We start from the raw sequence: 19,941 nt of genomic DNA, 5'->3' as shown, positions 1-19,941 counted from the left end.
AACTTCGTGAATGCTTTGAGCTATAGCGTCATGTGCTAATATCTTTGCCTTTTCAGTTTCAAGATTATTTGATGATCTACTTGCAGCTACAAGAAGGGTGATATTTGATAGAAAAATTGTGAAAAGAAGAAAAAGAATGATACCATTCTGATTATTGGCCATTTGTGAGTTTTCCTCTTATTTTCTTTTGTTTGTGTTTAGTTGTAATTTTCTGGATTGAATTTATAGTTTTGAAAATTAGGGGAAATGGGGAATCAAAGATATTGTTATTCTGTTTCATGTGGCATGAATGGAAACGTTCAATTATTTAGGCTGAAAGATAGGACTATTTTTTAATGTAAGGGAAACCATGCATAATTTTTAGGCCTTTTTACAGGGCAATGCAAATTTCATGGATTGGAAAAAGGTCTTAATTCATGCCATGTGTGCTATTACTGAGTGCCATGTAATTTAAACGTCAAAGATAGTTTACTAGTTAAAAATAACCAAAAAAATCAGAGGGTCTTCTTCAAACATTTTTTTTTTTGCAGTAAAGAGCTTACGTATTCATTAATGCACAAAAAAATTTCGCATCTCATTATATATATTAAATCAATGAAGGGAAAAGGCATCACTTAACCAGACCAAAATAAAAATGCATGACTTGAAAAGACGTACTCAATGAAAAGAAGTGACTGGAAAAACGAAAATATTTGAAACAAAAATCCCAAGGAAGCATTCCTTACAACGGCGAAAACATTTTTGAAAAGAGGGCAGAGCTACACATGGTGGAAGGTGTTCGATTAAATCTTTTTTCACACCATGAATGTATCAGTTAAAATTTATTTATTATATGTGTGTATAATAATTTTGAATTCCTTTGAAGAGGAAACTCTACCGGAAAATATTTTTTAATTTTCTCATATTTGGTTGGTCAAAATAATTTGAAAAATATTTTCTCTAGAAAAATAAACTTATTAAAATGAGAAAAATGACATCCTTAATGGAAGTAGGGAAACAAGTTCCGTAAGTGACTTTCCAAATTCATCGTCTCCTTCCCACCTATCCAATGCCCCCAACCCCAACCCTGGCACTCCTTGAACCCTCTCTCCCTATCCAATCTCACCCGCTTAGTGTTTAACTAGATTATATAAATTCTCTTGAGATAATATGTTTTGCTTACTTATCAAATACTAGAAAATAAGTAAGAAGCCCAGTTATTTCTCGAAAAATATTTTCCTTCATACCAAACACACCCTTAAGTTAAAAAAAAAAGGGTTCATTTCGCTTTTTATTTTTATATTTCGCTTTTTATTTTTATACTTTGCTTACCTTTTGTTGAGGAAATTAGTTAAAAAGGGTCTTTACAAAAATGAAGAGGTAAATGACCTTCATATGTACATGGACGATTCTAACATAACACATAAGCGATCTATTATATTTTGTAGAGGGGTGAATTAATTAATAACCCTCTACAAAATATAATAGATCGCATCTTTACTATATCAGAATCGCTCTTGTACACATACGATCGTTTAACTCTATTCATTTTTGCAACCCCTTTTAACTAAATTTCCTCATTCCCATAAATAAGAGACAAAAAGACAGGGTCATTTATCGAGATAATTAGTTAAAAGGGACTTTACAAAATGAATATAGATATATAAACAACAGATAGACAATTTGTTAGTATATTTTGTTGAGGGCTTAATCCTCATTTACTCTCATATGACCCTTAACATAGTGAAAATAGGCAGAGGTGATATTTTGTAGAGGGATTTAGTGGATTCACTAAACTCTTTAAAAAAGTATTGGAATTATCAAAGAAATCCTAAAAGATGAAAAAATGAGAAGGGAAAATTCCTAGTCTCCAGATCCTCACAGAGCGACAATTTGTTAGTAAATTCCTTCTCTCTCTCTCTCTCTATATATATATATAAAATCAAGTTTGTATTGCAAAATCACCAATTCAAATGCTTTCCTGATTCAATTTCACTTTTTTTTTTTTTCAAAATTCCCTGACATATATTTTTCTTTTTACAGTATTGAGGTGCTAAGTATTTGTGGAAAATGGAGATAAAATGTGTTAATGAAAGTGAAAAAGAGATGAGTTATAGATGTGTTGAATGTGGATTTTCAGTGACAACACTTTACATACAGTATTCTCCTGGCAATATCCGCCTCATGAAATGCGTATAGTTTCTTTCCTTACCCTTCCAATTTTCATTAATACTCCCTCTGTACCTATTTCCTTTTTAGTCTGTGCCAAAATGAATGACCTCTTTCCTAATTTGAAAACAAATTCACTTTATGAAATGATTTACAGCCACACAAATATTCAAGACTTATTTTGAACTACAAGTTTCAAAAGTCTTTCTTAAATGTCTTGCCTATCAAATGGTTCACATAAATTGAAACGAAACGGAGGGAGTAGCATATAATTATTATTATGATTATTGGTGTGTATGTCCAATAGACACACCAATATACTACTACTTCTGTCCCAGAATACGTGTTGTTTTAGCTCTTTTCACGCTCATTAAGAAAAATAATAAATACAAGGTATCATTTATTAAGTTGCCCTTATTTATTACCCCTCTCCCTCCCAATTTATGTGATATAGTTTGACTAGACACGGAGTTTGAGAAAAAAGGGAAAAAATTTGGAGCTTGTCGTCTAAAACAAGCCATAGATATTTATGTGGCTGAAAATCATTTCATTAAGGGTAAAGGGGGAAGTTTTCAGTTAAATTATTTCTAAATATAGAAATGTATCATTCTTTTTGGGACAGACTAAAAAGGAAAGTGTATCACATAAATTGGGACAAAGGGAGTAGTTGTTTCTTGAGAATAGAGCACTAAGAAGAAGTAGTTCTTTAATATAAGGCATATAGTTGGAAACAATTACCAATTATTGTCTTGAATTATTAAAGCGACAATTGTTTTGGGACAAATATTTTTTGCTAAAACGACGCTTATTTTGGGATGGAGGGAGTAGTTTTTTATGTAACCTTGATTTTTGGATGCTCTACATTGGTGCAGGGAAATTGCAAAGCAGTTGCTGATGAGTACATTGAATGTGAACTTATGGTAATTGATACAAGAAATGTTTTTTTTAAGAAAAGAAAAAAAGAACGCGATTTCTATGTATAGAATTCATTCTTGGTTTAGTTCCTAATTGTTTGTTTTGGAATGTAGATATTGGTTATTGACTTGATTTTGCATAAAATTAGAGCCTACAGACACTTGTTCTACAATAGGTTCTCTCGAGGGACTTTGGATGATGAGGTACCTGATAGTATATTTCTTAGTTCATTATTTGATGTGTATATGTAGATGTGGCATTACAAACTCATCTTGTTTTCTTTTTCTTGTTTGATTTTCTTTCTTGTTCGGTTTATGCAGGTCTTGTTGTGGAAATTATCTCTCGGCTTCCTGATTTTAGATGCTTGTATCCTTTTAATCTCTTGTTCATGTTCACCTATATCAAGTGTTTATCTATATTTTGTGTATTTCAACAAATTATTATAGATAGTTTTTCTGTACTTCAACAGTTCAACAAATGAGGTAACTATTGGACTTTATTGAACTAAGAATCAGAATTGCAGTTCATTGAAATAGAGCCCTCTGTTTCTAAAGAGGGCAACCTTTAAGACATGCATTGTTTAATGGCCTTAACTAGTAAAGACCAAATGTTGGCGGTATGCACAACTCAAGATGAGAGGAGTTTGCCTGCAAGCTTTGCCTCATTTCTGGGGCTTTGTGGAAAGGTGCGTACCTTGAAATCTGTATTAGTCCTATTTCTCTGCCTAATCGCTTCTCCTGTCGATCTAGATCTTTGTTTTAAGCATAATGTGATGGTTGCTTTGGTTAGGTGCTCGTAGGAGTCTTCTTTGGGAATCTCATGTTTCTTGGTATAATTCTATTTGGCACAAGGAGGTTTCTGAATTCAACAAATGGAGATTCAAGGTAAAGCTTTCCTTCATCTTATAGGTTAGTTTATATATTTGTTATGATTTTTAATACTCTACAACAACAACAACAACAACAACAACAAGCCTAGTATAATCCCACCATGTGGGGTCTGGGGAGGGTAGAGTGTACGCAGACTTAACCCCCACCTTGAAAGGTAGGGCGGCTGTTTCCGAAAGATCCTTGGCAAAAGGAGGGATGCAACACGAGGACTTCCCAGGGCTATTTGCCCAAAATAATGTCCCTTTTTCTCCTTTTGGACATTCAAAAATGTTTGACGCGATTTCATTTACATGTTATTCTACACAACATTCTGGACAGAACTTCCTGTTGGGTATGCTTTAACCACTCTATCAGCACCACGTTGAGCCTCTATATATTTTACAATCAATACGTAGATGTGATTTTCTGATTAAAAGTCATTTTAAGTATAACAATTTTGTTAGCCTTCAGACAAGGACTGCCTAAGGTTTTTACGGAGCTTTAGAGTTTCTTAGGGTCAGTTGAGTTTTTCTAAACCTATCTAAGATTTGAATTCACTAAAATTTTCTTACTGAGTAGAGAATTGGTAATCCTATCTTTCTTTTTACATTTAACCAGACAAATTTGTGAAATCAAGGATTAGGTGGTGAAGAATGATACACTGGATTGGGCTATCTGAATCCTCTCTATTCATTTCGCTCCACATATTAGGTGGACAATTGTAAATTGACGATTGTCAACCTACCTTACTCTTTTATTTCGGGTTGGCTCGCGCAGGTGGAGTCATTAAGGATCAGATGATTACCTCTAATATTTAATTGGAAAAAACATTTCATGTGAAGAGGTTTTAGTCTAAATTATTTCCTCAGACGTCAAGTTAGTATATTCATCTTTGGAGCTGAAGTTGATTATGATTATTGTTTACTTGGATTTTAAATCAACAGATGTAAGCATATATTGCTTTCAATCCTTGTTTCAAGTTACTTCAAGATTTTCGTTATTGCCATGATGGTATGTTCGTTGCTGTCATTTGGCCACATATTGTAACATTTACTTGGAAACTTTCTTGTTTCACAATAATATGTTTCTACTAATGTTTTTATTTATTTACAGGTGTGGGAGTTTCCCTCTTCCGTTGTTTTCATCATTAAAATGTTTGTTGTGTCATCTAATGCACTGGCATTATTGGGTAAGAAATTCTTTTCAAAATAATTTGAACTTTGAAGTATGTGGACTAGACTATTTTCAGTTTATGAAATTCGTCTGACGGTGGAGATTTAGCCTTTGCATGAGAGCTTTCTGTTTCCATCTCCAATGTGGAAACTTAAGTCATTCAAGTTTGGTCTGAATCTAGGCTAACATACACGATCTTCTATTTTGCAGAAATTTTATTTTATTTTTTTGTATATTCCTTGAACTCCCTGCCTTCCGAGGTAGGGGTAAGGTCTGCGTACACTTTACCCTCCCCAGACCCCACATTGTGGGATTTAACTGGGTATGTTGTTGTTGTTGTATATTCCTTAAACTGTGGGCGACCCTCTGCCTACATAAATTATTGCATTAAACAGAGTGAGAAAGTTCAAAAACATTTAGGTCTCTGGGAGAGAAATGAGAGGTACTTTGTAGGCAGAGAGGAAAATAGTTTTACATTAAAGCACATAACCTCTTAGTCTTTTGGTGTAAAAATGAAAATGTACAGGAAGTAGACACGATGGTTTATTTCCTCAGTTGGGGAATCAGTGAATGGACTTGGGCATAAATTTTCGAGGCCAGAGCTAATTTATCCCCATTTTGATAGTTTGGTGTGCCAGGTCTGCCTGCTAGTTTTGACATTGAGTTCCCTCCTCGTGTAACTTTTCTTGAATTTAGTTAAATGTCATTGGTTGTGTCCCTGTGGAAGGCCTAAAGATGAAAATACATGCTTTGTGACTTTGGGAGTGAAGGTATTAGGATTCATCAGAACCTAGAGGTTATGATGTTTTATCCTCCTCTGAGGAGTAAATGCTTTGGTGTTCTTCTTAACTTATCTGTTGGATTGATATACACTAACATCGTCATTTTAGAGATCGTCTTCTGTGTTTTCTAAGAATTTAGCAGTTTTCATCTGTATAACAAACATTAGCAGAGTGAGTTACAGTGAGAGCTGACTGGGTATAAAGCACAACTGGGAATGCACATGGCTACAGTACAATCTGGATTGTTGAAGATGAAGGAAAAGAAATGACGAACCAGAATGTGGTGCATGTTTTGAATATTGACCAGGAGTTAAACTGCTGTGTCACTGTCAAACATTTGGTCCTTAAAAGATAATACTGTTAGCACTGTCTTAACCATTGAGTTAGCTTGATAGCTATATGGAACACTTAGAATTCAGATTGGAATTATATTAATAGAGTTGTTCTGTAGGTTGGTTACTAGATATCACTTATATTCCTGTAATAAATTTATGTGTCCTCATGGGTCATATCTTGGCTTTAGTAGTTGCTTCTTGGTGTCTTCTACATTATTCTTGCTTCTGTGTCCTTACAGGCCGTCAGGCCCAAATAAGTCGACGTTGCCACCCAAAAACAAAGAGAAGATTTTGCCTCCATAACAGCTTTGTATACACATCCTATGGTGGAATTTTTTTAAGCTTTCTATTGGGGTTTCAAGGGCTTGAGAAAATAATTTCTTCTGCGGAGGAACTCTCTTTTTCATCAAAGATGATCTTTTTTGTACAAGTTTGATATTTGTACTGTGTTTTGATGACATACTTTACCCTATTGTAGTGATCACGGATGACCGCATGATTAGATGCATATGGATCTGCTTTGCTGCACATGCCATGAAATTCCTTGTTACTCAAGGTCTTGGAGCATATCGAAAGCTAGTTCTTTGGTAGTCATTTGGCAGAGTTTATAGATACATACTCTTTTAAATGGTTGCATCTGGCATTGGCTTGAGGGTGATTTCAAATGCCAAATGGTTCAGGTAATGCAACAGAGGTTACTTAAATCACGTTCCCCTGCTTTGATCTTCAACAACTTTTGAATCTAATATATTGTGGTTTATATTTTGGTTTTAGGCTGAAGACATCCTGTGTTGCTCCTGAGGGGTGTAAATCAAGGCATTTAAAATCGTCTAATTAGACTTGGAAGCTCGTTGTTTCTTTTGCCTATAACATTTCCTACCTGTTGCTTGTCCAACATACTAGAATAGGCAAGCTGGTGTTCTCAGATCGGAAAATTTGACTCTGGTGATCGCTGGGATGCCTACGCCAAACATGGAGAGGGGCATAGTTACTCATATTATGATAACATTGTTCTGTTTTTTCACATTTTCAATAGAGATTTATGTTCTCTGGATAACAGTTCATTTAGAATGTAGGTTAACATTAATCAGGAGAATCATCTATTAGCACTATTCTGTTGTTATTACCACAATTAATGCTTTTATAGGACAATGCTGATTCGATGAGTTGAAGAATGAATCTTAATTCATTCAATATGTGTGCAGTATCCAGCTTTAGAACATCTCATGTTAACTCAAACGTTAAAAGATACTCAATGTGTTTCAATTTATGTGGCACCGTTCGAATTTCGCGAGTTAAATTTTTTAATTTTGATTGTGAATTTTAGAAATAAAATTTACATATTTGAGAACATGAAACAAGTACCCTGATAGCATTGGTGAACAACCAAAAATTGCCGCTCAATAGATAAACTTATAAGAATTAAGAGTTTGTTACATGATCACCTAGAGTCTTAAAATTTCAGATTCGCCTCTGGACACTTACATGGTTTGTTGATAGAACATGGTTTGTTGATAGATGGTTAAAAAAGATTGTGCGATTTTCCAAAAGTTTAATTGATTGTGGAATAGTAAATACGTCAAAGAAAGTGGGATACACCCAATTATGAATTACAATTGTATACATATATGTTTCATCTAATTAGGGATCATAATTAGACACGGCATTGTTCCCTACCTTGTATATTTCACAAAGTAATTACACTTGGAGATGGACATAACCTAAACCTCCAAGGACAGGACTCAAAGCTTAATACACTGATAATAAGTTCTGGTAGCTAGAGTATGGAGCACCAAAAAAGGGAACAAAGTACCCTTGTAATTATACATAATTCAAGGTGGTTCAAAGTACTACCCTGAGTGTTTCTTAGGTCTAATCCTAAAGGAGGGAACCTGGAGTCTCTCCATTCTTAGTGTTCCTCTGATGTCTCGTGGAAGATATCACAGGTTCTCAGCATAAGAAAGAAATGAAAGTATTACATGGACGTTTTATTCAATTTACTCGTAACACTTTCATTTGATATGCATCGTATATGTCTTCTTAAAACTTCTATATGAAGAAGCTCATTGGGGGAAAAAATCCTAATGAGGTAAATATGCAATGGACCTCGTTGGAAACCTTTACTAGGAAAACTCATCGGTAAAACTCTAAAAGACATTGACAAAGGGAAAAAGTTATAATACGTATACTTTTTTGTATGATAGTACGGTGATCTGTCCAGCTTACACATACCTCAATTATTTTACTAGATACCTCTCATCAGTATAATTATCGGGTAACTCAGCCCCGCAAAGATTAGATAGATGCTTTTTTTTTTCCGACTACTAACATCTAAATCAGAGACCTCATGATTTTTCTTTCATTAATTTAACATTATCTATTTGGTTTCACATTAATTTATCGATCCAAAACATTTATTGCGATTCCATTTTGACAACTCATTTATATAACTGCATTATTCAATAGGTTTAGATTTCATATTCTCGTAATATTCTATAATTTTTCTGATTTCATATTCTCGTAATATTCTATAATTTTTCTACGTTATATTACATTCATAAACGTTTGTCATATATTAATTTCATTTTTTTTTCCTGACATAGTTCTTCGAGATCTCATTAATCTCAGGTACCTAACTTTTCTCTTAAGAGTCTGTTAGTCACATCAAGATTCTATTCAAGAATTTTGCTAACTAGTCAGAAATTCATCAATCGGATGCCGAAAATAACAACTGAATATACACATAAAATAAAAATTACAAAATAATCCCGCAACATCATCGGCGCGTGGTTGAATTCAACTTTCGTATCTTATGCTTGCTTATAAATTTCATCGTGCAATCTAAGTGAGTGTAAAAAAAGGAGGGAAATATGGGTTTAATGGGTGTAAAAAAGAGAGAAGTTAGGAAGTGATAGAGGGTAGTAATTAATAACCTCGGTTGATAAATTTGCAACGATTTTTATTTTACATGAAATACGGAGATAGTCGATGTTCTTCTTTTGTTACAAAAAATAAATAAATTATTTTATGACTTTGTTTCGATAAATTTTTCTCTTGCATATTTTCACATGTGATTTTTCTCTGCGTAATTTCAATAGGCAAGAGGAAATTAAAAAGAGTCCAAAGCTTCTTTCGTTCCAGGGATTAACACAGCCTTTTTCGCCATTGAAATTTTGCAAGTTCTGGGAAAAATACTTCTTGCAACCTAATTTTATTAATAATAATAATCATCTAAAACCAACAAATAAATGGGCCAACCAGGGCAAATAATTGAATTAACTTTAAAGTCAATTAAATAACGTAGTCTAAGGTTTATCAATCACAAGAAAGGAAAACATCCTAAAAACAATTATGGAGGATATGTTCACGTGAACTGCATATGGTTGTTTTTGACAATTTCTAAACTTTTAAATACTTTTAAGGTTTGTTGGGGGGTTGTGTTTTATAAGTTAAGGGTTGGGCCAACCCTAATTTAGTTTGGAAAGGGAAAAGGAAAAGGCAAGTATAAGTGTTGAGACGAGGAGGACAAGGAATGGTGCTGTGCAATGGAAGTAGGAAGGTTTGCTGTGATTTTCCGTGCTATGGGAGATAAGGAGGATATGTGGTATCGCGTGGAGCTTGAGAATACCTTGGGGGGCAGAAGAAAAACGATTTCTCCTTTTGCGGTGCTCTGTCATGAAAGATTTGGACGGGCAGGAAGCTGGGACATTATTGGTGATGACATCTACTGGATTGGCGGAGTCAAGTTGAATAGTGAGGGGATGACACGCGTTTGTAACGAGTTGATCAAGCATAACATGAGTAGTGATGATCCTACGGTTTGGGAAACCGTATCTTCTTCCATGAAAATTCCCCGTGCATCACCCTTCTTCACTGCCGTTGGTGGAAAAAAACTATATGCTCTTCTTGGCACTGACTATCGTCCCCCAGATGAGGACGAGGAACTTGCCCCAGATTGGGACAGGTGTGGTGAAGTTTACGACATCCAAGACAAAACTTGGCACTACCTAGATCCCGATGTCGAAGATTTTCATGACTATGATCCTTTTGATGCTGCTTTTGTCAAAGGAGAAGACGGTGAGCCCACCGATATTGTCTTTTATGACCCCCCTGAACGCCCTCTCATGTTTTTCAATTTTCATTCGAAAACGTTGAGGTTCGCCCCTGATCCCTCCTTTGCTCGCTGGTTCTCTCATCCTGACAGCGCTCCACTATTCCAAGCTATCAATAATTTCCGAACGGTCTTCCATAACAATACATTCTATTGGTTCGCCCGTGACCTGCGCTTGTATGGTTATGATATTGTTTCTCAAACCTGGTCCGTATCACCATCTCTTAAAGATCGATGCCCCACCCTCCAATTTCGGCCTTATTCCCCCATTTTGATTGGCCTGGGAAATGGAAAATTTGTGGTCATTCTTGATGCTCCTTCTTCAAGTTTCACAATGGCCTTCCTCGCCGTGCAAAAACAGCAGGACAGCTGCATCTTTAGTGTATCCGTGGAGTCACTTCAGGCCTTCTCCCTTGATATTCATCCTCTTCCCTTCTTTGATGCCAAGGCAATGTCAGCACTCTTCCCTTCCTTATTTATGCTTCTGTTTCAACTTTGTAGTCAGTTTTGGCTAATTCTGGAAGTTAAATATCTAATACTTGAATTGGTCTATTTCGGAGGTCTCTTTTGAGATTTTATGACGGATTTGAAAACCCATAATTTGATAGTTTTATGATTGTGTATGGTACCAACAAAAGGAGTAACATTGTCCTAGACCGACACTTTGTAGAGGTTCTCTCTTGCATCTATTTGTTTCTTGTAACTAGCCATCTTCTTGATGCTTTTCTTATTGAAACACCTGCATAAAAGAAAAGGGGAAAATATTATGACTGATTTCCCCTTAGTCTTCTGCCCTTTTCTCCTTCTGTGCACCGTTTAGTTTGCTTGACTATGCTAATGATTTTCTTAACATGAGTGTAGAAAGTTGAAGAATACTGGGTTAGGCACCGCGCGCGGACAGCGAAAGACCGAGAAGATTGACTCAAGAACCAAAGCTCTCATCTCAACATTTGTAGTTGGTGGCCTGGGAATCCTCTTGGTTAAGAGCCTGCAACACCGAAACTGATTCTTCATCCAACCATTTTCTCACTGTAGAGATGTTTCAGTTAGATAGATGCTCTTTTTTTTTTTTTTTCCGACTACTAACATCTAAACCAGAGACCTCATGATTTTTCTTCCATTAATTTGACATTATCATTTGGTTTCACATTAATTTATCGATCCAAAACATTTATTGTGATTCCATTTTGACAAATCATTTATATAACTGCATTATTCAATAGGTTTAGATTTCATATTCTCGTAATATTCTACAATTTTTCTACGCTATATTATATTCATAAACGTTTGTTATATATTAATTTCATTTTTTTTTCCTGACATAGTTCTTCGAGATTTCATTAATCTCAGGTACCTAACTTTTCTCTTGAGAGTCTCATAGTCACATCAAGATTCTATTCATGAATTTTGCTAACTAGTCAGAAATTCATTAATCAGATGCCGAAAATAACAACTGAATATACACATAAGATAAAAATTACAAAATAATCCCGCAACATCATCAACGCGTGGTTGAATTCAACTTTCGTATCTTATGCTTGCTTATAAATTTCATCGTGCAATCTAAGTGAGTGTAAAAAAAGGGAGGAAATATGGGTTTAATGGGTGTAAAAAAATTGCTTTATGACTTTGTTTCGATAAATTTTTCTCTTGCATATTTTCATATGTGATTTTTCTCCGCGTAATTTCAATAGGTAAGAGGAAATTAAAAAGAGTCCAAAGATTCTTTCGTTCTAGGGATTAACACAGCCTTTTTCGCCATTGAAATTTTGCAAGTTGTGGGAAAAATACTTCTTGCAACCTAATTTTAATAATAGTAATCATCTAAAACCAACAAATAAATGGGCCAAACAGGGTAATTCATGAATAAATAATTGAATTAACTTTAAAGTCAATTAACTAATGTAGTCTAAATTGATAAATAGGGTGTAGAAGAGCCTTTATGATTTTGCAAAACCTATTTACTATATATTGCAGTGGGACCAGAATGCAACCATTGCAGAGTGCAGGGTAGCAGATGGAGAATCAGTTTCAGAAGAAATAGGAAAATTGACAGGGTTGCTAGACCTCATGAAATGCGTATATATTTTCTTTCCTTACCTTCCAATTTTCATTAATAGCATTCTTAGTATTATTAATGCCAATATATTACTACTACCTTTGTCCCAGAATAAGTGTCGTTTTAGCTCTTTTCACGCCTATTAAGAAAAACAATAAATACTAGGTACTCCCACTGTTCCTATTTATGTGGCACCATTTGACTAGATACAAAGTTTAAGAAAGAAAGACTTTTGATACTGTGGTCCAAAATAAGTCTTAGATATTGATGTGACTGTAAATCATTTTATAAAGTTAAATTGTTTCTAATTTATATAGAAAGGTGACATTCTTTTTGGGATAGATTAAAAAGGAAAGAGTGTCACATAAATTGGGATTGTTTCTTGAGAATTGAGCACCATTAAGACGAAGTAGTTCTTTAATATAAGGGTATAGTTGGAAACAATTAAGTACTAATTATTGTCTCGAATTCCTAAAGCGACAATTATTTTGGGACAATTTTTTTTTTTGTTGCTAAAACGACACTTATTTTGGGATGGAGGGAGTAGTTCTTTATGTAACATTGATTTTTGGATGCTCTACATTGGTGCAGGGAAATTGCAAAGCAGTTGCTGATGAGTACATTGAATGTGAACTTATGGTAATTGATACAAGAACTGTTTTTTTAAGAAAAGAAAAAAAGAACGCGATTTCTATGTATAGACTTCATTCTCGGTTTAGTTCCTAATTGTTTGTTTTGGAATGTAGATATTGGTTATTGACTTGATTTTGCATAAAATTAGAGCCTTCAGACACTTGTTCTACAATAGGTTCTCTCGAGGGACTTTGGATGATGAGGTACCTGCTAGTATATTTCTTAGTTCATTATTTGATATGTATATGCAGATGGGGCATTACAAACTCATCTTGTTCTCTTTTTCTTGTTTGATTTTCTTTCTTGTTCGGTTTATGCAGGTCTTGTTGTGGAAATTATCTCTCGGCTTCCTGATTTTAGATGCTTGTATCCTTCTAATCTCTAGTTCATATTCATCTATATCAAGTACTCCCTCCGTCCTAGTTTGTTTGACACTTTTCGCTTTTCGAGAGTCAAACGAGTTGTTCTTTGACCGTAATTTTTTCATGTCTTTTAAACATTTTAAATTATTAATGATGGTGACTTATAGTACTTTTTACGCAGTTTTCAAATATGTAAATTTTATTTTGAAAAATTTAACGATTCTATGTTCAAACATACGGTCAAAATTAAGATGTTTGACTCTTGAAAAGCGAAAAGTGTCAAACAAATTGGGACAGAAGGAGTATTTATCTATATTTTGTGTATTTCAACAAATTATTATAGATAGTTTTTCTGTACTTCAACATTTCAACAAATGAGGTAACTATTGGCCCTCAGTTCATTGAAATAGAGCCCTCTGTTACTAAAGAGGGCAACCTTTAAGACATGCATTGTTTAATGGCCTTAACTAGTAAAGACCAAATGTTGGCTGTATGCACAACTCAAGATGAGAGGAGTTTGCCTGCTTGCTTTGCCTCATTTCTGGGGCTTTGTGGAAAGGTGCGTACTTGAAATCTGTATTAGTTCTATTTCGCTGCCTACCTGCTCCTCCTGTCGATCTAGATCTTTGTTTTAAGCATAATGTGATGGTTGCTGTGGTTAGGTGCTCGTGGGAGTCTTCTATTGGAATCTCATGTTTCTTGGTATAATTCTATTTGGCACAAGGAGGTTTCTGAATTCAAAATGGAGATTCAAGGTAAAGATTTCCTTTCATCTTATAGGTTAGTTTATATTTGTTATGACGTTTAATACTCTATTTGCCCAAAATAATGTCCCTTTTTCTCCTTTTGGACGTTCAAAAATGTTTGACGCGATTTCATTTACCTGTTATTCTACACAACATTCTGGACAGAACTGCCTGTTGGGTATGCTTTAACCACTCTATCAGCACCGCATTGAGCCTCTATATATTTTACAATCAATAAGTACATGTGATCTGCTGATTAAAAGTCATTTTAAGTATAACAATTTTGTTAGCCTTCAGACAAGGACTGCCTAAGGTTTTTACAGAGCTTTAGAGTTTCTTAGTGTCAGTTGAGTTTTTCTAAACCTATCTAAGATTTGAATTCACTAATTTTCTTACTTAGTAGAGAATTGGTAATCCTATCTTTCTTTTTACATTTTACCAGACAAATTTGTGAAATCAAGGATTAGGTGGTGAAGAATGATACGCTGGATTGGGCTATCTGAATCCTCTCTATTCATTTCGTTCCACAAATTATGTGGACAATTGTGTATTGACTAGTTTTACGTTGAATGTCAACCTACCGTACTCTTTTATTTCGGGTTGGCTAGCACAGGTGGAGTCATTAAGGATCAGATAATTACCTCTAATATTTAATTGGAAAAATATCTCATGTGAAGAGGTTTTAGTCTAAATTATTTCCTCAGACGTCAAGTTAGCATATTCATCTTTGGAGCTGAAGTTGATTATGATTATTGTTTACTTGGATTTTAAATCAACAGATGTAAGCATATACTGCTTTCGATCCTCGTTTCAAGTTACTTCAAGATTTTCGTTATTGCCATGATGGTATGTTCCTTGCTGTCATTTGGCCACATATTGATTACTTGGAAACTTTCTTGTTTCACAGTAATACTTTTCTACTAATGTTTTCATTTATTTATAGGTGTTGGAGTTTCCCTCTTCTGTTGTTTTCATCATTAAAACGTTTGTCGTGTCATCTAATGCACTGGCATTACTGGGTAAGGAGTTCTTTTCAAAATTAATTTGAAATTTGAAGTATGTGCGCTAGACTATTCGTCAGTTTTTGAAATTCGTCTGACAGCGGGGATTTAACCTTGTCCATGAGAGCATTCTGTTTCCATATCCAATGTGGAAACTTAGGTCATTGATGTTTAATCTGAATCTAGGCTAACATACACAATCTTCTATTTTGCAGAAATTTTATTTTGTTTTTTGTATATTCCCTAAACTGTGGGCGGCCCTCTGCCTACATAAATTATTGCATTAAACATAGTGAAAAAGTGAAAAGATTGTTTAGGCCCCAGGGAGACAAATGAGAGGTACTTGGTAGGCAAAGAGAAAATATGTGTATATTAAAGCACAGAACCTCTTAGTCTTTTGGTGTAAAAATGAAAATGTACAGGAAGTAGATACGATCATGTGCCAGATCTGCCCGGTAGTTTAGACATTGAGTTGCCTGCTCGTGTAACTTTTAGCAACTTTTCTTGAATTAAGTGTCATTGGATGTGTTCCTGCGGAAGGTCTAAAGATGAAAATACATGCTTCGTGACTTTGGGTGTGCAGGTATTGGTTGGTAGGATTCATCAGAGCCTAGAGGTGTTGATGTTATATCCTTGCTCTGAGGAGTTAATGCTTTGGTGTTCTTCTTAACTTAACAGTTGGATTGATATCCTAGCTAACATTGGCATCGGTTTTCTATGTTTTTCTAAGAATTTAGAGGTTTTCATCAGTATGACAAACATTAGCAGAGTGAGTTACGGTGAGACCTGTAGGTTACTGTCTCGCTGCCAAACATTTTATCCTTAAAAGATAATACTGTTAGCAGTGCCTTAACCATTGAGTTAGCTTGATAGCTATATGGAACTAGAATTCTGATTAGAATTATAGTAATAGAGTTGTTCTGTAGGTTGGTTACTAGATATCACTAATATTCCTAAAATTAATTTATGGGTCCTCATGGGTCATATCATCTTTTTTTTTTTTTTTTTTTTTTTGATGATAAGGGAACCCGCCGCCGATACCTTTCGGGTGCGCACAAGGTAAACCCTGCTCCAGTGTAATAGCCCGCAAACCACACTGGAGAGATAACCCGCACTAGGCAAGCCTCGCGCGACGAGATCGACCCAAAAGGCAAATCCGACGGCAGGGGGTCATATCTTGGTGTAAGTAGTTGCTTATCGGTGTCTTCTACCTTCTTATTCCTGCTTCTGTGTTCTTACAGTCCCAAATAAGCCAATCGTTGCCACCAAAAAAAAAAAAGAACATTCTGCCTCCATAACAGCTTTGTGTACACATCCTATGGTGGATTTTTTTTTTTTTTTTAGCTTTTGATTGGGAGGTTTCAAGTGCTTGAGAAAAGAGTTGCTTCTGCGGAGGAACTCTCTTTTTCATCAAAGAAGATCTTTTTTGTGCAAGCTGATATTTGTACTGTGTTTCGATGACATACTTTACCCTATTGTGAACCAGTCATCACAGATGACTGCGTGATTAGATGCATATGGATCTGCTTTGTCGCACCTGCCATGAAATTCCCGTTTACTCAAAGTCTTGGAGCATATCGAAAGCCAGTTCTTTGGTAGTCATTTGGCAGTTATATTAAATGGTTGCATCTGGCATTGGCTTGAGGGTGATTTCAAATGCCAAATGGTTCAGGTGATGAAACAGAGGTTACTTAAATCACGTTCCCCTGATTTGATCTTCAACAACTTTTGAATCTAATATATTGTGGTTGAGATGTTGGTTTTAGGCTGAAGATCCCATCCTGCGTTGCTCCTGAGGGGTGTAAATCAAGGCAATTTAAAATCGTCTAATTAGACTTGGGTACCCTGAAAGCTCGCCGTTCTTTTTGTCTATAACATTTCCTACCTGTTGCTTGTCCAACATACTTTTTTTTTTTTTTTTTTTTGTCCAACATACTAGAACAAGCAAGCTGGTGTTCTCAGATTGGAAAATTTGAGTCTGGTGATCGCTGGGATGTGCCTACGCCAAACATGGAGAGGGGCACAGTTACTCATATTATGATAAAATTGTTTTATTTTCTTACGTTTTCAATAGAGATTTATGTTCACTGGATAACAGTTCATTTAGAATGTAGTTTAACATTAATCAGGAGAATCATCTATTAGCATTATTCTGTTGTTATTACCACAATTAATGCTTTTATAGGATAATGCTGATTCGATGAGTTGAAGAATGAATCTTAATTCATTCAATATGTGTGCAGTATCTAGCTTTAGAACATCTCATGTTAACTCAAACATTAAAAGATACTCCCTGTGTCCCAATTTATGTGGCACTGTTCGAATTTCGGGTGTTAAACTTTTTAATTTTGATTGTGAATTTGAACATGGAATGCAAGTTTTTTGAAATGAAATTTACATATTTAAGTACCCTGACAGCATTGGTTAACAGCCAAAAATTGTCGCATAGTAGATAAACTTATAAGAATAAAAAGTTTGTTACATGATCACATAGAGGAAAAATAAAACGTGTCAATCATACATAAGAAAATATTAAATAAGTAATCTGGGAGAGATCAAGCTTTCTGTAAAAACAATTCCATGCACCATGGCATTAGCTCGAGGCCATAATCCAAATGGTCCTTTAGAAGTCGTAAATACGAAACCATTACATTTCTTACTGCCGCAGCGTAGTAGCACTTCACCATCTGCAAACCTAAATATCGGTTTGGCTGAATAAAGATCGGTATGTTGTATTGTTAACAATTCAGTCCAAGATTCCTTGACACCATAGTCTTTCATTACCCACAACTTAAAAGTGCCCTGCCCCCCCTCATTACAAGTAGAATAAAAGCAAAGCATCCTTCCAATACAGAAACACCAACTTCGGGGATACAAACGATAGTATCATCCCAAATTGCTCTGGCAAAGATATCTCTCTGTATACCTCATTTGAGATGCTAAATGAGGCCAAATGATAACAGAAACCAATAAATCTGCTTCTCTTTGTTCCTACCGACGGAATTCTTCCATTATTACCTACAGAATAGAACACAACCCAATGAAATGCTCCATGTACAAATACCAAGGGATCCGAAAGCTGACTGCTATCCCTCAAAGGGATAATACTGCGATTTGGAGGGTTAAAATTTTTTCTCCAAGAACCACTTTTTAGCGCGAGAATCTCACTGGATGGTTTTTGAAAAGATTGACCATTCAGGTGAATTTTAAGTATCTTATAGTCATCACTAGTTGCATCGTATCCCAATCCGAAAGTAGATTCAAATAGTCTAAATTCTGGATGGGGAAGTACTACTTACCGATTCTCTTGTGGAGGGGTTCCAAAGCAGAAGCTGTTTGTCAAATCGATCAACAACTCTGAGAAGAACCAGCCCATCGCAGCAACCATACATTCGACAAAGGCTTGGTTTGCAGCTTGAAGGGCGATCAAGTTTTTGTACAATTGTACATCCTCAACCGACGATAAAGAAGAAGGATAGAAGTTATACTTATCATCCTTCCTCATGTCGTAATGGATAACAAGAAATTTTTGGGATTTCAAGTTATCCTTGGCATGACTTTGATGCTTCATATTAAAGTATGAGTTGGAGGTTAGATCCCAAACATTTGAAACAAATTTGAATCGAAAAAGAGACCTCACAGGTTACCAGCTGAGGATGTCCATCATTATTTCCTCATGGAAGTGAATTCCAATGGCACCCTAGATCGAGATGACAAAGGCAAGTGCTTTAGTAGTCTAAATCTTTCGAGCGCTCTTTCTCTCTCTCTCACATGCACAACAACATACCCAATGAAATCCCACAAATGGGTTCTGGGAAGGGTAGAGTGTACGCAAACCTTAATCCTACCTTGGGAGGTAGAGAGGTTGTTTTCGGTGGACCCTCGGAAAAACACACACACAGATATATATATAGAACTTTTTAACCATAGAAAACACATGCAGTACAAGAAAGAAGAATTTAAACTCAATTGTAAGTAATACCTTTACACACTGTGAAATCAAAACTCACCTGACAATCAACAACATCCATCTGCTCTGTAGTATTATTATTTGAGGGCTCCACAACTGCAATTTAATAAAAAAATCAGGGAAAATACATCCCCAACGTATACTCGGATTAATTATGACGCACCCAACCTTTGCGGGCGACCTATTACTCCGGCCTTATTTTTTTCTGCATTTTTGTACTTTTTTCGGCTGACATGGCACAATCAAAATTTGATGCCCAGTTGCAGAGTGGAGAGTGTTGCACACTATCCGCGAATCTACAAGCCTGCCTATGGGTTCAGCAAAACCTAGTGGCTTGTATTTGTATTTTAAAATTCACTTGATATGTATAAATAATTATTCAAAACTTAAATATATTATCCTTTTCTAGAATCCAGAACGCATAACCTCAAAATTCTAGCTCGCATAGTAACCTATCTCTTCAATTTTACTAATACTTGTTACTTCGTTTGTTTTGTTTATTTTGCTATTCTATTGTCCCATTTTCCTTCTATCCTGCTTTGGTTACACTTCTTTTTAACCGAGAGGGTTAAAGCACAACAGATACCTTTGAATATTTGATCAGAAGGTAGTGATTTCTTCTTCTTCTTGTGTCTGGAAACATTGAACTTTTTTGTCGCTTCGCTGTCACTAATTTGGCTGAAAAGATTAGTCTTTTTCGTAGCTTCTCTATTTGCATTGGATTTCTTCTTCTTCATCATCTGTAGCCTTTATCCATTTTTTAATGCTAGATTTTTATACAGCGCAGTGAGTGCCGGTTGGAATGAGATATAGGCCGGTTGTAGTAGTATGTTTACA

General features: G+C 35.3%; 1 protein-coding gene and 1 pseudogene across 2 annotated transcripts; both read left to right on the top strand.

Annotated features, from left to right (window-relative positions):
* Positions 1-1,662: 1,662 nt before the first annotated feature.
* On the top strand, positions 1,663-7,411 carry LOC132612599 (protein ARV 2-like). Of its 2 annotated transcripts, none has more exons than XM_060326697.1 (11): positions 1,663-1,874; positions 2,023-2,172; positions 3,021-3,068; positions 3,177-3,266; positions 3,384-3,429; positions 3,666-3,748; positions 3,853-3,947; positions 4,877-4,943; positions 5,046-5,121; positions 6,701-6,902; positions 6,997-7,411. In XM_060326697.1, the coding sequence occupies exons 2-10, from the start codon at positions 2,050-2,052 to the stop codon at positions 6,811-6,813; spliced, it is 741 nt and encodes a 246-aa protein (XP_060182680.1). In that variant the 5' UTR covers positions 1,663-1,874; positions 2,023-2,049; the 3' UTR covers positions 6,814-6,902; positions 6,997-7,411. The 2 variants fall into 2 exon arrangements, with proteins under 2 accessions (XP_060182680.1, XP_060182679.1); XM_060326696.1 differs by having other exon boundaries at positions 1,663-1,878.
* Positions 7,412-9,185: 1,774 nt separating this feature from the next.
* On the top strand, positions 9,186-17,343 carry LOC132612600 (protein ARV 2-like; annotated as a pseudogene).
* The last annotated feature ends 2,598 nt before the right edge of the window (positions 17,344-19,941 follow it).

Source organism: Lycium barbarum, chromosome 10 (genome assembly GCF_019175385.1).
Source record: "Lycium barbarum isolate Lr01 chromosome 10, ASM1917538v2, whole genome shotgun sequence".
NCBI lineage: Eukaryota > Viridiplantae > Streptophyta > Magnoliopsida > Solanales > Solanaceae > Lycium > Lycium barbarum.
Note: the sequence above shows the minus strand (reverse complement) of the source record. Positions and strands in the feature narration are given on the sequence as shown.